The 14,471-nt window shown below is 49.7% G+C and overlaps 1 protein-coding gene across 4 annotated transcripts in view; it reads left to right on the forward strand.

Moving 5' to 3' along the window:
- LOC119197587 (BMP-binding endothelial regulator protein-like) overlaps positions 1–14,471 on the forward strand; it is an 81,965-nt gene that overhangs the window by 40,895 nt on the left and 26,599 nt on the right. For all 4 annotated transcript variants that reach the window (XM_037454037.2, XM_037454038.2, XM_037454039.2 and 1 more), the window contains 2 exons: positions 833–1,082; positions 4,951–5,061. In XM_037454037.2, the coding sequence (XP_037309934.2) occupies positions 833–1,082; positions 4,951–5,061 (361 nt within the window). The remainder of the gene's footprint in view (positions 1–832; positions 1,083–4,950; positions 5,062–14,471) is intronic.

The raw sequence follows: 14,471 nt of genomic DNA on the forward strand, positions 1-14,471 counted from the left end.
TCCTCCACCTCCTGCTCCCCCTCCTCCTCCTTTCCCTCAGTCTTCTCTTCCACCTCCTGCTCCCCCCTCCCCCTCCTCCTTCGCCTCCCTCCTCCTGCTGCTCTTCTCCTCCGTTCTCTCTGTCTCACCTTCGTCTTTTCCCGTCTTCAATATCTGTCCTTCCCTCCATCATCGTCTCCCTCCCTGTCTTCGTCTATGTGTCTCTGTCAGCATCATCACAGGGTTGATTACCTGCCATTATGGCTCATTAGGGGCCTATCAGCATGGCGGCAGTCGGAGGGGGGGGGGGGGGGGGGTGTAAGGAAAGAGTGGAAGGCTACCTGTCAACACACACACACAGTCATCCATGCCGGCTGGTCATTGGTTCAGGAGTTCACAGCAGAAGATCGGTGTGTGTGTGTGTGTGTGTGTGTGTGTGTGCGTGTGTGCGCACACGTTCCTCCCTCTCGATTCTACATGTTTTATTATTTTGTTGCTCTTTCGTAAATGTCACTAACGTCGTTAAAGCATTGAGATTTAAGGTCACTGAATGTTCATTCAATCTTAGCTGCCTCCTCTTTGTCATCCTTTCTTTCATCTCTTTTCCTCCCACAATCTTTTTCCCCCCTTTTGGGCCCCTTCCTCTCCTTTCCTGGTATTTTTTCCTCACCTCAACTCTCCTCACCCCTCCCCTCCTCCTTTTGTTTCCTTATCTTCCCTCATGTGATCCATCTCCTGCAGCTTTATCTCCTCCTTTTGTCGTATCTCTTCCTTTCCTCCCTGTCACAGTGTTGAATAAATAGAGATTCATAAATCTATGGGATGGGGATCCTCACTCCTGCTCTCTCCTCAGGGCTGGGAGGAGTGCTGCGACGCCGCCGTCACCCACCTCCTGCGGAGCTGCCTCTCGCGGAGCCCCAAGGACCAAGCCACGTCTCTGGCCCAGCAGGGGGGCTCCCAGCTGGGGCTGCCCCCCGACACTGCCCGCCTCAAGAAGCACATCACCCTGATGTGCGACCGCATCGGCAAAGGAGGCCGCCTCAGCATGGCCTCCGAGGCCAACGCGCCCCCCCCCGAGCAGGTCCAGAACCTGGCCGCGCCCGGTGAGTCTATGGGGGGGGGGGGGGGGGGGTCACACCTTTATAGTACCATATGTACTATACAGTTGAACCACAGCCTCAAAGTGGAAGGTGGTGTGGAGGATAAAAAAGAGGACGTTCACACACAGACTCTCATCTACACACACACACACAGACTGGCTTTCACAAGCGTAGAAACACAACCATGCATGCACACACCTTACGGATCATTTAGTCTGGAGTTTATAGAGGACTTTATGACCGATCATCAATTACTCACCTCCCCCCTGCCCCCCCTCCTTTCACCCCCCCCCCCCCCCCCCCTTTCCTCCGTTCACTCCCTAGTCACAGAAATGTCTACATCAGGGCTATCAAAGTTACCCCTTAGTCTCTGTGATTATTGTGGCCGAGATTAATGTGATAAACTATTTTAACACAGATAACGCAACTTTGTGTACTTCTGGCGTGCGTTGACCTCTGACCCCTGAAGCCGCCGCGTGCTGCAGTCAGTTTGATGGAGAGCTTTTTGAACTGAACAGAGGAATTCCTCCACAGGACGAGTGGCAAACGGACCACTTTAGGAGTGATAGTGCCCGAAAATGTTGGTAGCTGCTAGGCTAAGCTAGCTGCTAGGCTAGGCAATGCTAGCTGCTAGGCTATGCTAGGCTCTCTACCCTGCAGAAAATCACCACTGTTGTGTGAGATTAATGAGTTCATTTTGATTCTTTTGACAGCTCTAGTTCGTACTATAGTCTGATTAAAATGTGGTGAGATTAAACGGCTACTTGCGTCTGGCTTTGTAGCCATTTAGCGATCTAGATGGATGACGTCATCTTTTTTCAAGCTTTGGTCCATTGCCGTTCATTCATAGTTATTGTTACATCTAAACCTTCTCTCTTTGAGGATAAGATGTGTGTGTGTGTGTGTGTGTTTGAGAAAGAAAGAGGGAGAGAGCAAACAGAGCTCAATAAAACTTTAAAGGCCTGTTTAAAAGTCATTAAGGTGATTACTGTAATTTTGTACAATGTTCAGTGGAACAAAGATAATCAATAAAGTGTGTGTGTGTGTGTAAGAGAGTGAGAGTGTTGGTGTTTATGTTTCCCTGTCGTGCGGTCCCTCCTCTCTCCTTTAATCTGCTGCCTAAATACACACACACACACACACACACACACACACAGTAAACAGTTTATTTGCCGTCTCAGATTTTGCTTTTTCACCCACCCGTAAACATACACACTTGTTTACGTTTCCAACATCACCGGCGGCAACCGTTTCCTTCCAGGACCACAGACACACACACACACACACACACACACACGGTGGTATACCACACAACACGCCCAGCATCTTTGGTGTAACGCGTTTGTGTTGATGTGTGCGTTAGGAAACCACACACATTATCACTTTGTTCTATTTGATTTCAGTGTTTACTTTTAAATGTTTTTTTTAATTTGATTTGAGACATTCACATTATTTAGAGGGGCTTTAGATCTTTTTACTTTTGGTTTAATGAATAAACTCAACTGAAGTCAGTGCTAATTATCATGTAGCAGCATTGACCTTAAAGGGACAGTTCAGCAGAAATCATATGAACACTTCCAAACTGCACCTCTCCATCACCTGTCTGATGGTACACACACACACACACACACACACACACGGTCTCAACACGTCTCCCTCCTATCCACACGCGCTGTAGTGCCCCCCTGTATGTGTGTGTGTGTGTGTGTGTGTGTGTTAGGGTTATTTTCACAGTGCTTCGCTGTGGTTTGAGGCTTCCGTCTATTTTCGACCTAAAGAGAGGGGAGAAGATGGGCTGTGCACACATGTATTTATTCCTGTGTGTGTGTGTGTGTGCGCGTGTGTAAGTGTAGTTTTATGCTGTGTGTAGTCCTGACCAGCTGTCTTTGTTCCTGTCTCTCTGGTGTCTCCAAGTTGAAGAGGTCTCCTCCACAAAGCTTTACATAGGAGGCTCTATTTGGGACAGACACAACCTGCAGATTCATCCTCCTCCCAGGTGTCTGATGACCTCACTTCCTGTTTCACTCCACAGCATGCGAGGGTGTGCTGCGCGCGTGTGCGTCGGGGGGAGGATTGAAATAGCGTAAAGCCCACAAGGCCAAATTGCTGGTAACCACGGCAGCACAGTGTCACCCCCCCATCTTCAGACCGCAGCCCAGAATAAGGCAGGAATGCGCTGCAGCCTCCGCACTGCCGACCAAGACGGGCGCATGTCTATTAGAAGCAGCTTCGCCCCCTCGCCCGGGCCGCCCAGAACCGGGCCCCTAGCGCCCCCCAAGGAGACTCTACGCAAGGCACTACAGGTCCCCCAATATGAGCCGACAAGTCCCCAGATATGACCCTACCAATGACCTATGAAGTGCCCCAGTGGTGTCCATCACAGGTTAGGCTCCGCCTCCTTCCTCCACGCCAGCGTCAGTGAGCGTGGTGCTGATCGTACCACCATGTGGACATTTGGAATGTTGCAGGTTTTTGGGATCCCTTACAGAATGAATTGTTAACTCCTTTAATTTAATGAGATGCGTCCACTTCGCTGTCAGGAGCCCCTCCCACCACCAAATGATCCTCTTCCACCCTGCTGCTTTTCTTGGGTGTTGAAGTGTTTTTTTACAGCGTGTTTTGCAGGATTGAGCGCGACCTCAAGGTCGTCTAAAAGGGAAAACGCAACCAGAGCGACAAACTTAGACCCGACCGCGACGCAGAGCAACACGGACACACACCGCAGCTCTGACCGGACCAGACTGCGCCTCCTATTTACAGAGAGGCGGGGGGGCGGGGGGGGGCTGTGTGTCATGTGATTTTGTTACACACTAAGTTGCTCCAGAGGTGGGCTATTTCCTTACCTGATGTTGATGTAAGACTGAGGTTAAAACACGCTTAAACACACAGACAACACACATTCCCCGTGAAATTGTAAGTCAGCGTTAAAAAAAAAGACTTGCCTTGAAAAAACACCTGCCCAATTAAGAGTGCGGCATATCCCATTTCAAACAAGTGTGTGTGTGTGTGTGTGTGTGTGTGTGTGTGTGTGTGTGTGTGTGTGTGTGTGTGTGTGTGTGTGTGTGTCAGAGGGACCACAGACTGGGCTCTCACCAAAGAGAACAAGATTGGCTTTAGAGGGGCTAGGATAAATATTAGAGAGGGCTTATGGGGTAATCTACGCACACACAGACACACACAGGGGCAGGCAGGGGGGGGGGGGGTGGAGACACACACATTCTCAGACACCTTAAGGTAGACATGCAGGCAGACACACACACACAGAGGCTTGGCGTGTCCAGTGCGCATCATGTAAAGTGCGTGTTGGGTGAAAGTACCGTGAAACCAGACACAAAGCTTAAAGAGGAGGAGGAGGGAGGGAGGGAAGAGGAGAAAGGGATGAAGTGGAGGAGGAGGACGGGGAGGAATGAGGGATGAAGAGGAGAAGGGAGGAGGGGAATGAGGAAAGGCGGATGAAGAGGAGACATGGAGGTGGGGACAGAGCCGAGACAAGGCGTCCAATTCATCGACCCCCTGAGCTCCTTAAACCCAGACTGATCCCAGGGATTCTACCAGGGATTTCATCACGTACACGCACACATGCACACACATGCACACACACACACACACGCACATGCACACACACAGTCGGTTGCATGCAAACCACATGTTCCACACTTGTATTCCCATGCTGCATTGCTTCTCACTTTATTTTTGATGTTCTGTTCTTTTTGCTGAATTGACGTTGAGGGACACAGAGCTTGGACCAAGGCAGAAGTGTTCATATGTGTCATGTGACACGGCACCTATGTACCTCGTGTCATGGTCGTTGGAGAACATGGAGGCCCTTCTTACGCGGCCTGGCTCATTCATTCCCTCTCCCGTCACGCAGGAGGCGTGCAGCCCATCGCGGAGGCGGCGGGCGAGGGAGACGAGCTGGACCTTCCTCCCGAGGCGACCAGGTTCATCAAGAAGAAGCAGGCGTCCAAGAAGGCCAAGAAAGGTAGGTGCTCCTCCTCCCTGTCACCTCCTTCCCTTCGTCCCCATGCCTCCTCCCTTCTCTCGCTCGCCCTCGTCGGGTTACCCGTGCGTGGCGCTCTGTGGCCGCTCAGAACCCGCGAGATCAAAGCGACTCTCGCAGGATGTCGGGATGATTTGCAGTTTGTTCTGGGCTTCGTCCCAGAAGTCAACTCCAACAGACGGAACCGGCCGCTCGCATCAGGCCGATCGGCGCCAGTCTCTGGAGGCCTCAAAGAACCTTTGTTTCTTGGTCTCTACGAGGGGGGGGGTCTACAGCCCCTCTGTGGATGTTGGACATCCACTTCCCAGAATCCTTCAGTGAACTTTTGGGGGTTTGCCTTTGTGTGCTTTTCTGATGATGTCAACGTGGTCGTTGGATGGCCCCGAGAGGAGAGTCCACCCGACATGAGCGTCTCACACGCCGTTCGTTTAGACCTGTGCGCGCTGATGTCATGTGACCTGCCTCAGACATCTGCTGGGGTCTCATTGCACATCCACCAGCCGTTTGAGCAGGTGATTCCATGCGTTTTCATAATGGACCTTACTTCCTCCATCCTGCCGTGTTTTTGCTTTTGTTGTCCCATTTGTTCAGTATCTGACCACCACACACACACACACACACACACACAGAAAGCGTCTGGTTTGCATTGAGGACAATTTTTTTTTATGACAGTTTGTTTTTCCTAAACTGAGGCAGATAGACTCGCTTTGATGAGCTCTACTTTATTTCTGTTCTGTGTGTGTGTGTGTGTGTGTGTGTGTGTGTGTGTGTGTGTGTGTGTGCGCGCTTGTGGGTTTGTGTACCCACTTATGGTTAATCCACTCAGGCGTCGGCACTAACGAGAAGGGGAGGTGAGGGAGACGCAGAGAGGGCGACACAGGGATCATTAGCTACACACACACACACACACACACACACACACATCCAGTATGAAGCATGTTTAAAAGCTTCCGTTACAGAAGTTTGATTCTGGTACAATAATCTGAAACAAATCATTCCAGTTATTGATTTATTATTTTATAGCTCCAGAAGGATCAATATCACTGATTCATTGAGAGCCACAATCCCAAAAAGTACTGTGTGTCCTTTGATTGTGAGGTTTACACTTAATTATTCTTAACAGTTTATTTGTTCTGTTCTTTCTCTGCAAAAGAATTGAGCTTGTATGTAATGTGTGGATCTTTGAGGCAGCCTGTGTGTGTGTGTGTGTGTGTGTGTGTGTGTGTGTGTGTGTGTGTGTGTGTGTGTGTGTGAGTGTGAGAGAGTGAGAGTTTATCAGAGGAGACGTGTCAATTAGCTGGGGGTACAGAAGGCAGCGGCAGAGGTCGGAGGTCAAGGTGGGGGGGGATTCGTCAGCTGTCACCAACTATAAAAACCTACTGTGTGTGTGTGTGTGTGTGTGTGTGTGCAATGCTGAAGCCTCGTTGCAGGTCAACAGCTACAGAGCCCAGACTGAGAACACATGCTTTACACACACACACACACACACATCTCACCCTGGGAGGGGCCGGCTCAACTCTTAATTCTGATATTGAAGGAGAAGAATTTAAGATGGTCTCCGTGGTGACTTAAAGGTGCTCCACCTCCTGACACATTGACCCTTGACCCAAACAGAAACGGAACGTTTCCCACAGTCCGATATTTATGCCTCGTGATGTGAGCTCTCAGGCCGCTCGGACTGCATCTGATTCGATGGTAGCGGTTCAAGGTTAAAGGTCGAGTTCACTGCGACTTCACAGAAACAGCTTTTCAGTCTCAAAACGCAGTTACACAATGTGTTTTCTACATGAATGTCTTCATTCTTCAGATCAGCAGCACAAACATCCCAGCCGCTCTCTCCTAAGCCCGGGTTAACCTTTGACCTTCCTGGGGTTGCGTGCAGGCAGTTTTCCCGCTTGTCGTCTCGTTTCCTTGCCGCCTGCAGCCTCTGGTTGAGCTAACGAGCAGAACCAAGCATCAGCGGCGCTCTGAAGGAGCTTAGTTCCTCCGTGTGTTGTGTAAACAAAGCAGCGACGAGTCATCAGCTGCTGGCCGCCGCTCAACCTCCTCCTCCTCCATCACTCCTTCAGCCTCCATCTTTTCCTCCTTCCTCCCTGCAGCCCTGTGCGTGTGCCCAGTAATAAGAGCAGTGTGTGTGTGTGTGTGTGTGTGTGTGTGTGTGTGTGTGTGTGTGTGTGTGTTTGATCACAGATGACATGATTAGTTTCCTTCATTAAGCTAAAGGCCGGGCTTTGCTCCATGACAAATATTGGGCCATGGAAATGAGAGAGACACACACACACACACACACGCTTTGAATTGACACACCTCTAACACTCATCTAATGTGCACACACACACACACACACACATTCTGACACACTCAGTAAATGGACACGCTCACAAAATCCAAAATAAAACACAGACTCAGTCTCAGGTCTAACCCGCGCTACACACCACACACACATCCCCATGAAAAGCACACACACATTCAAGCATAGACACACACACACACACGCAGTAGCAGTTGGGAGCAGGTTGGGCCTTGGTTTTGTGCTCCCATTTGATTATGAGGTGTTTGCTAGTTATTTGCTTTTGTTGACTTGACACATTTTTAGGTAGAAAGGTAACTTTTTGAAATCACTCCTCTCCCTCCAGGTGACGAGCATCAGGACTCAAGTCGTGTTACTGCGAGCGCTGCGTGAGAGCAGCATGCAGCACCTCGTGGAGCCACAGAGCTGAGCTGCGATTGGTCGGACTTTGTTTGAGGGGCGGGACATAGCGAAGGGTCAAAGCAGGAGGATGCATTAAGAGAAACAGTCATAGAAGCAGAACAGAGCCGTATAAATCACACTGTGATCCTTTCTCCCAGTTAACCAGCACACTGATGCCTGCAGATACAAGCACGTGCACACGTGGAGCCGGAGTGTTCCCACGTATGGAAACACACACACACACACACACACACACAGCCTGGCAGCCTTTGTCTGCGTTAAACCAGCCAGCGCAGCACCAGCTCAGCACATAGCATGCAAGGTGTGTGTGTGTGTGTGTGTGTGTGTGTGTGTGTGTGTGTGACCGGAGAGAGACCCAGCATACGGACAGTGTCAAGCTAATATGTGTGCATGAGCTCATTTAACAAACGGCTGCCCCCCCCCCTCGCACACACATACTCCCTCTGAGCTTTGTCCTGCTGGTTGTGTAGTGATTTAGGAGGGTAAGTCCCTCAGATGGAGGCCCTGACACACACACACACACACACACACACACAGCTGTATTTCCGTCGTTGCGGTGCAGGGAGCTATGTGTTTATAGCTCTGTATATCTGTCTGGAAAGATGAAAGGCTGCTGTGTGTGTTTGTGTGCGTGTGTGTTTACACACTGAAGTCAGTCTCCTCTTCTAAAGTGTGTACTTGTGTGTCGTCGGTTCTGAAGGCCTTTCATCAGCCAGCATCACTTCACACAAGCAGGTATTGACTAAATTATTATTAAATCGTCAATCTGTCCAAAGATATTGGATCTATTTGACACATTGCTGTTAGCTCAATCAATGCCTTGAAGACAGGACTGTCGTAGTTGTGTCGCCATGTTGCACTGAGGCAGATGAGGAGGCTCTGCATTGGTCTCTGGTAGAGAAGTGCTGACTCTCTGAGGTCCCACCACTTCCCACTGGACCCAAAGTACAAAAAGCCCACTAACATCTGGCTTCTGTCTTCAGTGGGAGAGGTGTTCGCTCACAGCGCTCAGGTATTCAGTCGTGTTGGACATTCAGGGTGGGAATAAGCAACGCACAAAAAGAAGCATCCCAGCAGGCTCCGGGGGGGGGGGGGAAGAGGGTGATGCATTCAAGGCTGCACGCGGTACTTTAAAACCTTTGTGTTCTCTCCACCACATGTGGCCAGATGTCCCGTCAAAACACCAAAAAAGACAGATGTCCACGCAACACCCAAACCAGAGTGGGTTCAACTCTTCTTTTTTTTTAGGGGGGGGGGGGGGGGGGGGGCATTTCTCAGATTCCTTATTGGTCCCTGCTGCTCTGAAAGTGTCTCGGACAAATTTTTGGAATCACTGCGGTTGAGATAGCTGAGGTATAATTATACGTGCGGTTCGTCGTCAAATCAGAGAACTGAGCATTCCTGCTCCGCGTTTTCTTTTTTACGGGTAAACCACATGCACACAAACACACACAAACACACACAAACACACACAAACACACATTTTATCAAATATACAACCTGTTTTTGCAGTTGGCTTCCTCGAGGAAAGAGATAAATATAATTATAACACCTACAGACGCAAACTCCTCCTTTTATATTGTGTTTAGATATTTGTGGATGCAGACACACACACACACACACGTGGACATACCCGTGCATACCCCCCCGCGTCACTATTGGACGCACACATCAAAGCCTACAATGCCTGTTATGTGTGTGGCGACAGACAGTAATTAACTGGGACCATCCCAGTGGGACCAGTGCTGACTGACTCCATCAATCAAAGCCAATCTGCTGCCACCACTGGAATGTCTGCAGGCAGCCTGCATGCTAGCACTTCGTTAGCTCGTTAGCTCGTTAGCTCCGCTTCATGCTGGAAGCCAATCGCATGGAGACCAGTACACGACATGAGGATGATGTAAAGAATGAGGTTCAACTCTTCAGATCCTTGTCCAATGACGACATGTTGTGTGTGTGGCAACGTGTTTAAATACAATGGCAAAACATTTCCGTGTGTGTGTGTGTGTGTGTGTGTGTGTGAGAGAGAGAGAAAAGGGGGGGAGGGGCATTAAGGGGTTAAGCATCAGAAGTGCTGGAGCCAGAGAAAATGACCCAGACATGACCTGCCTATGAGAACATGGTCCACACACACACACACACACTGAGCGACTCATCCTGAAAAAGATGGAGGAAGAGATAACAGAGAGAGGATGGCAGGGCGGCTTTTTACTACCGAACTTAATATAATGTGCAATAATAATCTGAATGAATGAAAGAAATACGATCCAACGCATTGCTTTTAATAAGAATCATTTCTCTGAATAAATCCCTCTGTACAGATAAAAGAAACAAGAACAATAATCTTAACCCAATAAAAAGCCGTTTTAATGGCTTCTTGCAGCAGCTCAGTCACTTCCTGGCCTCTGACCAATCAGATAAGCCGCCGTCGGCGGTTTGAAGCACATTAGCCGTGAACTCGGCTGAAATGAGGCCCATCGTCATCATCATCTTTATCTTCATCATCTTCAGTCATTATTGTGTATTGTTTTAACATATGGCTGCATAACAGCAAGATAACGGGATTCTGGGAGTTTGTGAGGACACTGATGTGTGTGTGTGTGTGTGTCTGTGTGTTGCCCGGGTTGCGTCTTGGCATCCACTTCACACATCTCTCCCTGGGCTCTGGCGGCCGGTGTTGAACCTGTGACTCTTTGTGTTGTTTATTTGTGCGAGCGTAGTACTCCGTATTGATGAGGCGTCTGGAGATTAAAGAGGTTACAACTTGTGTTGTTGTGTTCATTAATGCGTCTGTGGAGGCAACTCACACAAAGGATGAGAGGTGGTCCTGCTGTGTGTGTGTCTGTCTGCGTGTGTCCCCTCGGGGGTTAGGGGCACACCGGCTTGTGTGTGTTTGCTATGGCAGCAATAAGGGGGTGTGTGTGTGTGTGTTTGGTTAAGTTGAGCTGATGGGGCTGTGCTGGTGTAAAGTCAACGTGTGTGTGTGTGTGTGTGTGATGTCAGCATCACACTCTGGGCAACGTGACGGTGAGTTTTAGCGACATCTGCTCAGCACTGATCATGACCGTGTGTGTGTGTGTGTGTGTGTGTGTGTGTGTGTTCCTCTGCACTTTGTGCGCCTCTCATTACATCATCATCACATCTTCTGATTGTAACGAGGGGGGGGGGGGGGGGGGGGGGGGGGGGGGCGTGCGTCGTGCTCATCAAAGAAGCTCTGCAGCCTCCTAAAGGTCACGTGCAACCCTCCCTGCAGATTTAAACATGGGATTCCATTGCATAGAGCTCCGAGCCCACGAGCTGTCCCCCCCCCCCCCCTCGCTCACAGCCGACCCTGAGAACCTCTTTACAGAACATAAAGCTGTCGTCACGGCGTGTCATTACTTTGTCATCCATTGGTTCCTTTAAGCACGCTGTCCGTTTGCTTTTCATTTGTCCGTTTTCACTCTGCTCACTTCCTCCTCCTCCTCCTCCTCCTCCTCCTCCTCCTCCTCCTTCCTCGCCTCCTCCTGTTCTCCATCTGTTGATATTTCTTTGAAAAAGTTCCTCTTATTTTTCCTTCCTTTTTCTTTTCTGTCTTTCCTCAAGATAGAAGCTGTGACGCACAAAGTGATATCTCACCCTTATTCTCCTCCTCACACACACACACACACACACACACACACTGCCGTGCACATGTTAAACTTGGCCTGGCTTCTCAGGAAGCTGGATGAAAACCTGCTGCTTGCTCGTGTGTCTGCAACACAGGAGACCCGTTGACTTCCATTGATCCCAGAGGTCACTGAACACGGAGTGAACACGCTTCCGTCCCGTTGGCACACGCATGTGTCCGTGCTGTTCGTGAAGTCGTCTCTTTGTCGGACAGCCTCAGCTCTCTGTGTTCTACCAGGTTCACGCTGAAGGAATGAGACAAACGAGGCGTAGAAACAGTCCTCTTTCCTTTGTAGCATGTTTCTGATTTCAATCAACATTTGTCTCCTCTTTCACCTCCTGTTTCTCTCTCCTTCTTTCTTCCCCTTTTCTTTACCTGTTCCTCCTGTCGTGTCTGCTCCTCCCTCCATCTTATCCTCCACTCCTCGCCTTCATCGTCCTCTTCTCCACCTCCCCAGTGCTTTCTTCTTATTGGCTCCCACAAGTCCTCCTTTAGCTTAGTGGAGGGGACGGGAGGTCATGTGACCTTCATAGCCTGACGTGAAGCTGTTGGCCAGGTGTCCAACACAGCTGAGATTAAAAATCATTATGGGAACACGCCCCCTTTGACGGTGGATGGGTTTGAGAGTTTTTTTCAAGAATATGAACTCTGTCCATCTGCGCCCCCCCCCCCCCCATAGCCCACACAGATGCCATAAATAACCACACACACACACACACGGGGGGGGGGGGGTCTACAGGGAGATGAGCGAGAATCAAAGTGAGAGCCGTGGATGGAGGGAGCTGATAAGAGGAGGCTGGATGATGTCACCTCGTATGAGGTCATCTCCTCGTGCTCCTGACAGCTGCACCGACCCCCCCCCCTCCCCATCCATCTTATGATGGATATAAACAAGGCCAGAGGTAGCGGAGGACCATTGTTTTCAGTTTGTACAGGCCGAGGTCAAAGGTCAGGGTCATGTAGGGAGAGATAATAATGAACCCAGGTCACCTGATTAATAGATGATGTCATCTTGCAACCATGTCTCCGAAATGTTCGAGCCATAAAAGCTGCAGCCAGCGGACTCCGGCCTCACGAGTACAGGCGCTAAAGGTCAAAGGTCAGCAGACACTAAAGTGCTCTCCTGAGACTCGTGTCCAAAGAAGCCCCCGAAAACCACAATAACGTCCCAATGTCCCGACGTCCCGACGTCCCAGTCTGTGACCTCTTCACACATTGAACATTTGAATACTCTGTATTCTAATGGTGTGAAGACACAACATGAAGACATGACAAGCTATCTTTGAAGGAGAAATTGCACACACACACACACACACACACACACACACACACACACACAGACACAGACACAGAGACACTCACACACACACACACTCACACACACAGACACACAGTTCATCGTCCTACATCCATTCATAATACCAATAATAAGAAAAAAATGTGACCAACAAAATCTTTCTCCATTTTTTTCAAACTGTCGTGTGTGTGTGTGTGTGTGTGTGCGTTACTTGTATTGTGTGGCTTACATAAAGTAAATAAGTGGTATTCTCTCACACACACTGCTGTCTTTGTTCCCTTTGTGCCACAGCAAACACACATACTCACACTTCACAGGGTGTTCATTCATTCCTTAAATAATTCTCTCTTGTATTGTGATATTTAACCAACACACACGTACAACGTGCACACACGCACGCACACACACACACACACACACGCACACACACACATGCACACACACACACGCACACACTCATAAGTACCAACATCCTCTACACAAGCCCTTAACAAACAATGTTAAACCACCAGCTCATAAATAATCAACTCTGCCAACCTGTGTGTGTGTGTGCGTGTGTGTGTGTGTGTGTGTCCTCCTATCAGGATTAGACTGGAATGTCCACACTTCCTCTTCTCTCCTCCTCTAAGTGGAAGGTTCTCGTTCTTGTTGGATCTCCGTGAGAGAAACGGACCGAAGGTGGCGTCCCTTTGGGGGCGTGGCCTCCCAATTATTTTGGCAATAGTTAATGACATCGTGCAGAAAGAAGCTGAGTCCTCAGTGACTGGTACTGTTTATGTGTATGAACAGCAGAGCCACAGTGTTATCTAATATTATGAATACTATTAAACAAAAGTAGTGGAGTAAGAAGTCAAACATCCTGCTTCCTTTGGTCTCCTTCACGTTCAAGTAGATCATCACAGGCTTTGTTTTGGGGATTGAAGCTAATCTTTTAAACGTTAAAGCAGAGCCTCCAGGAAGTAGCCTGCACCACTCCATCACGTCTCACACGCTTTAGGGGTAAAACAAACAGGGTTTCCCCTGAAGCGTTCCGTTGGTTCCCTTCCTGTGGCTGTGGGAGGGTCATAATGCGTCTGATGACTTCCTGTCCTCTCTCTCCCATGACCACGTCCTCCACCTGGAGACCTCTCCGTCTCCACCCGTCTGCGCTCCCTGGACCTTCTGACGCTGCTTCCTTCGACGGCGCGGATGATTTCCAAGAAAAGCAGCTTCTCGTTTCTACCGTCCGGCGATGGGGTCAATTTCCATCGCTGCGTGAATCACGTCTCTTCAAAATAAACGTCCTCCTTCACAGGCAGTTCACTGACAAACGGCTCTGCGACGCTGAGAGGAGCTCGACTTTTGGGTTAAAATAACTTCCCAAGTTCCGCGACAGACATGAACGCACCCGGGTCCCCGGGGATGGAAGCGGGCTCGGTCTACTTCCTGCAAACCAAACCAGCTTCCTCTCTTCCTCCCCCCGAGCATGGGCACTTTCATGGATTCCTCCCCTCCCTCCTCTCCTCCTAGATGGCACCTTTCCTATTCTCCTTCAGAACAACGGCCCATTTAAGTAGCTATGCACACACACACACCCACACACACACACACACACACACACACACACACACACACCAGGGTCAGAGATAAATGGTGTCATTAAACAGGTCTGCTGAAGACTTCCTGGCCTCTCTCACACACACACACACACACACACACACAACCCGCTGAGCGAGTGTGTGTTCATATGCTAC

This window comes from Pungitius pungitius, chromosome 11 (genome assembly GCF_949316345.1).
Source record: "Pungitius pungitius chromosome 11, fPunPun2.1, whole genome shotgun sequence".
Taxonomy (NCBI): domain Eukaryota; kingdom Metazoa; phylum Chordata; class Actinopteri; order Perciformes; family Gasterosteidae; genus Pungitius; species Pungitius pungitius.